General features: G+C 33.8%; 1 protein-coding gene across 1 annotated transcript; it reads left to right on the forward strand.

Annotated features, from left to right (window-relative positions):
* Window positions 1–470: 470 nt before the first annotated feature.
* On the forward strand, window positions 471–2,074 carry LOC110444977 (P-selectin-like; the record flags this gene model as incomplete). The annotated part of the gene is made up of 4 exons (XM_021489338.1): window positions 471–595; window positions 686–868; window positions 1,173–1,367; window positions 1,820–2,074. Coding segments are annotated over 4 exons (758 nt in total), but the record flags the coding sequence as incomplete, so codon positions are not given.
* Window positions 2,075–2,534: the final 460 nt, after the last annotated feature.

Genomic DNA, 2,534 nt, shown 5'->3' on the forward strand with positions numbered 1-2,534 from the left:
GCGAAAGTGTATATAATTTTATGAGTGAATAAATAATTCCGTATGGTTGATCTAGTATACATCTTTTTCAGTATTATTTTATAGTCAAGATGATCATGCCTTTTTTTCAACTTTGGTTTTGATAAGTATGAGATCCACATCAAAGGACCATAAAATTATTTTTTGAAATAATTAATCCTTTGATAACAACAGGAACATTTGAGTTTAGTTAATGAGTGTTCAAAGAGACATTACTCTAATAACAATCACAGTAGTAATATTTATGATAGCCAATAACCTTAAATCATCAAATAAATCAATAGAGTTGGGAACTACGCTTTTACATTACACATGGCTGGAAAATATATATATAATCTATCAATCAAACTGGATCCTATCCTGATTATGATTGCAAAATAATACAAATACACATAGTATTTTTCTCAGGTTGAGATCACAGATTCATCTTAAATGTATATTGACTTTTTCAGGGTTTCTCTTGTCTCCGGTAAATCGTCAGGAAGTGCTTTCACTCGGGGAAGTTATGCTATCGTATACCAAGCAAAGGATAAAGAAGGACTGATGGACTCCAAGTACTACAGTTTTTCTGTGGAAGGTATAATTAATTTACTATATAGTGTGTTCGTAATATACAAATAGAATATGACACTTCGAATCTAATTAACATATCTCGATATACTTTCAGTCCATACATGCAAAACAACACTGAAATGGCCAAGGCATGGCTTTGTACAATGCGAGAATTCTGAAAGAATAGCAGGATCTAGCTGCTCATATAGCTGTTTCGACGGCTATCGCTTAAATGGTGGCGCTCGAAGAAGATGCGAGACCAGTGGGTCCTTCTCAGGAGCCGATGCTCAATGCAAAGGTAACACTTTAAATGATGCTTTAAAGTGACAAAGTATCAATCTGTGAATAGCATGTCAAGTGTCTTTAATCTTTAACTGAAAGCGGGTTATTTTTAACATAATTTAACTTTGGTCTTTTCGAACTCCCGATTGAGGGCAAATTCATTATGACAGCAAATTAACACTAGGCGAACATTGATTTTATCGGCAAAGGTCAAATATTTAACTGAGCGAAAGTTTCTTGGTATAGAGAATAATATCATTCCAGTTTTGTCTACCAAATTTCTGTCACTCAAAAATAATCAAGCCTTTTTAATACCTTAGCTGTGAACTGTTCCAATGCTTCTCCCAGCATACATCCCAACCATGGAAAAGCCTCGTGTACGGATACCGTGTTTGAGTACAACACTGTCTGTGCCACACGCTGTGACAAAGGATACAGTCTGCCTTCAGATAGTTTCCAGATGACAAAGTGCTCTGGCACAGGTGCTTGGTCCACCACTTTACTTCCTTGTCAAGGCAAGTAAAATTAAATAGTTTCTATCCATCACAATCACATCATAATTTCAAAGGGATAACACATGGATAGAATTTAATATGTATACTGTGTTATGTTTTTGATTAGTAACACGTTTCCTGAATTATCTGATTAATACGTCAAATGAAGCAATATTATATATTTCAGTATGTATTGATATTAATGAGACGTTCTGTTTGTCCATACAAAACCTACATTAAAAATAGATTGGCAAGTGTATATCGCATTTTTTTCAATCATCAACAAAAAAACATTTAAATACTTTTCGTAACGTTATATGTCGTGGCGCGCCTCCCATCCATATGCTTATCCTTCATGTTGGGATAAACACATGGATATTATATATATGAATGATTGCCATTTGAATTGTATGAAAACGATATAATTTTATAATTATTGCACAAATGATATTTTAATTCCCCCCTTATTATAGATGCCCAGCCACCGGAAATTATGGACTGTCCAACAAGTATCAATTCCTACGCAGACAGAGGACAAAGTTTTGCAACTGTAACATGGAATGTCCCCACAGCCAATGACAACTCTGGCGGTAACGTTACTATGACACAAACAGTCGGAAAGGCCAGCGGAAGTCAGTTTGACGTGGGCTTTCATGAAATCCGCTACTTAGCGACGGATGGGACGGGGAATAAATCCCCGGAATGCATATTTTTTGTCATCATTGAAAGTACGTCCTGTAAGCTGTAAAACATATGTTTCTTTCTTGAACTGTGTTTGTAAAATGCAGTTCCAAAGATTAAACTGCGCAGAATAAGGTTTTTATAAAAAAAAAAATCGTTTTCATAGCATTATTTAATTTACATCATAACGGGACCTCTTAAACAGTTTAGTAAATCACAGGTTCATTTTAGAATCGTGAATGCCTAGTGTTTTTTTTATATATTATGTCCCTGATAACGCATGTCATTATTATTATTTTGAAAATTGTTGTTTGAACATTTATAGGAACATCAAAAATTATATTACTTCGAAGATGATAATTGTCAGTATTATTGTTAATGTACGGTTGGATTATAATACAGACTTGAGAGGGGCATTTCTTATAATATATTTTATAAAAAGTAAGATTTTTATGCAAATGACTTCTTCTATTAAGTGTAATAAAACCAGATTCTCTATATAAGATA

This window comes from Mizuhopecten yessoensis, unplaced genomic scaffold, assembly GCF_002113885.1.
Source record: "Mizuhopecten yessoensis strain PY_sf001 unplaced genomic scaffold, ASM211388v2 hete_36152878, whole genome shotgun sequence".
NCBI lineage: Eukaryota > Metazoa > Mollusca > Bivalvia > Pectinida > Pectinidae > Mizuhopecten > Mizuhopecten yessoensis.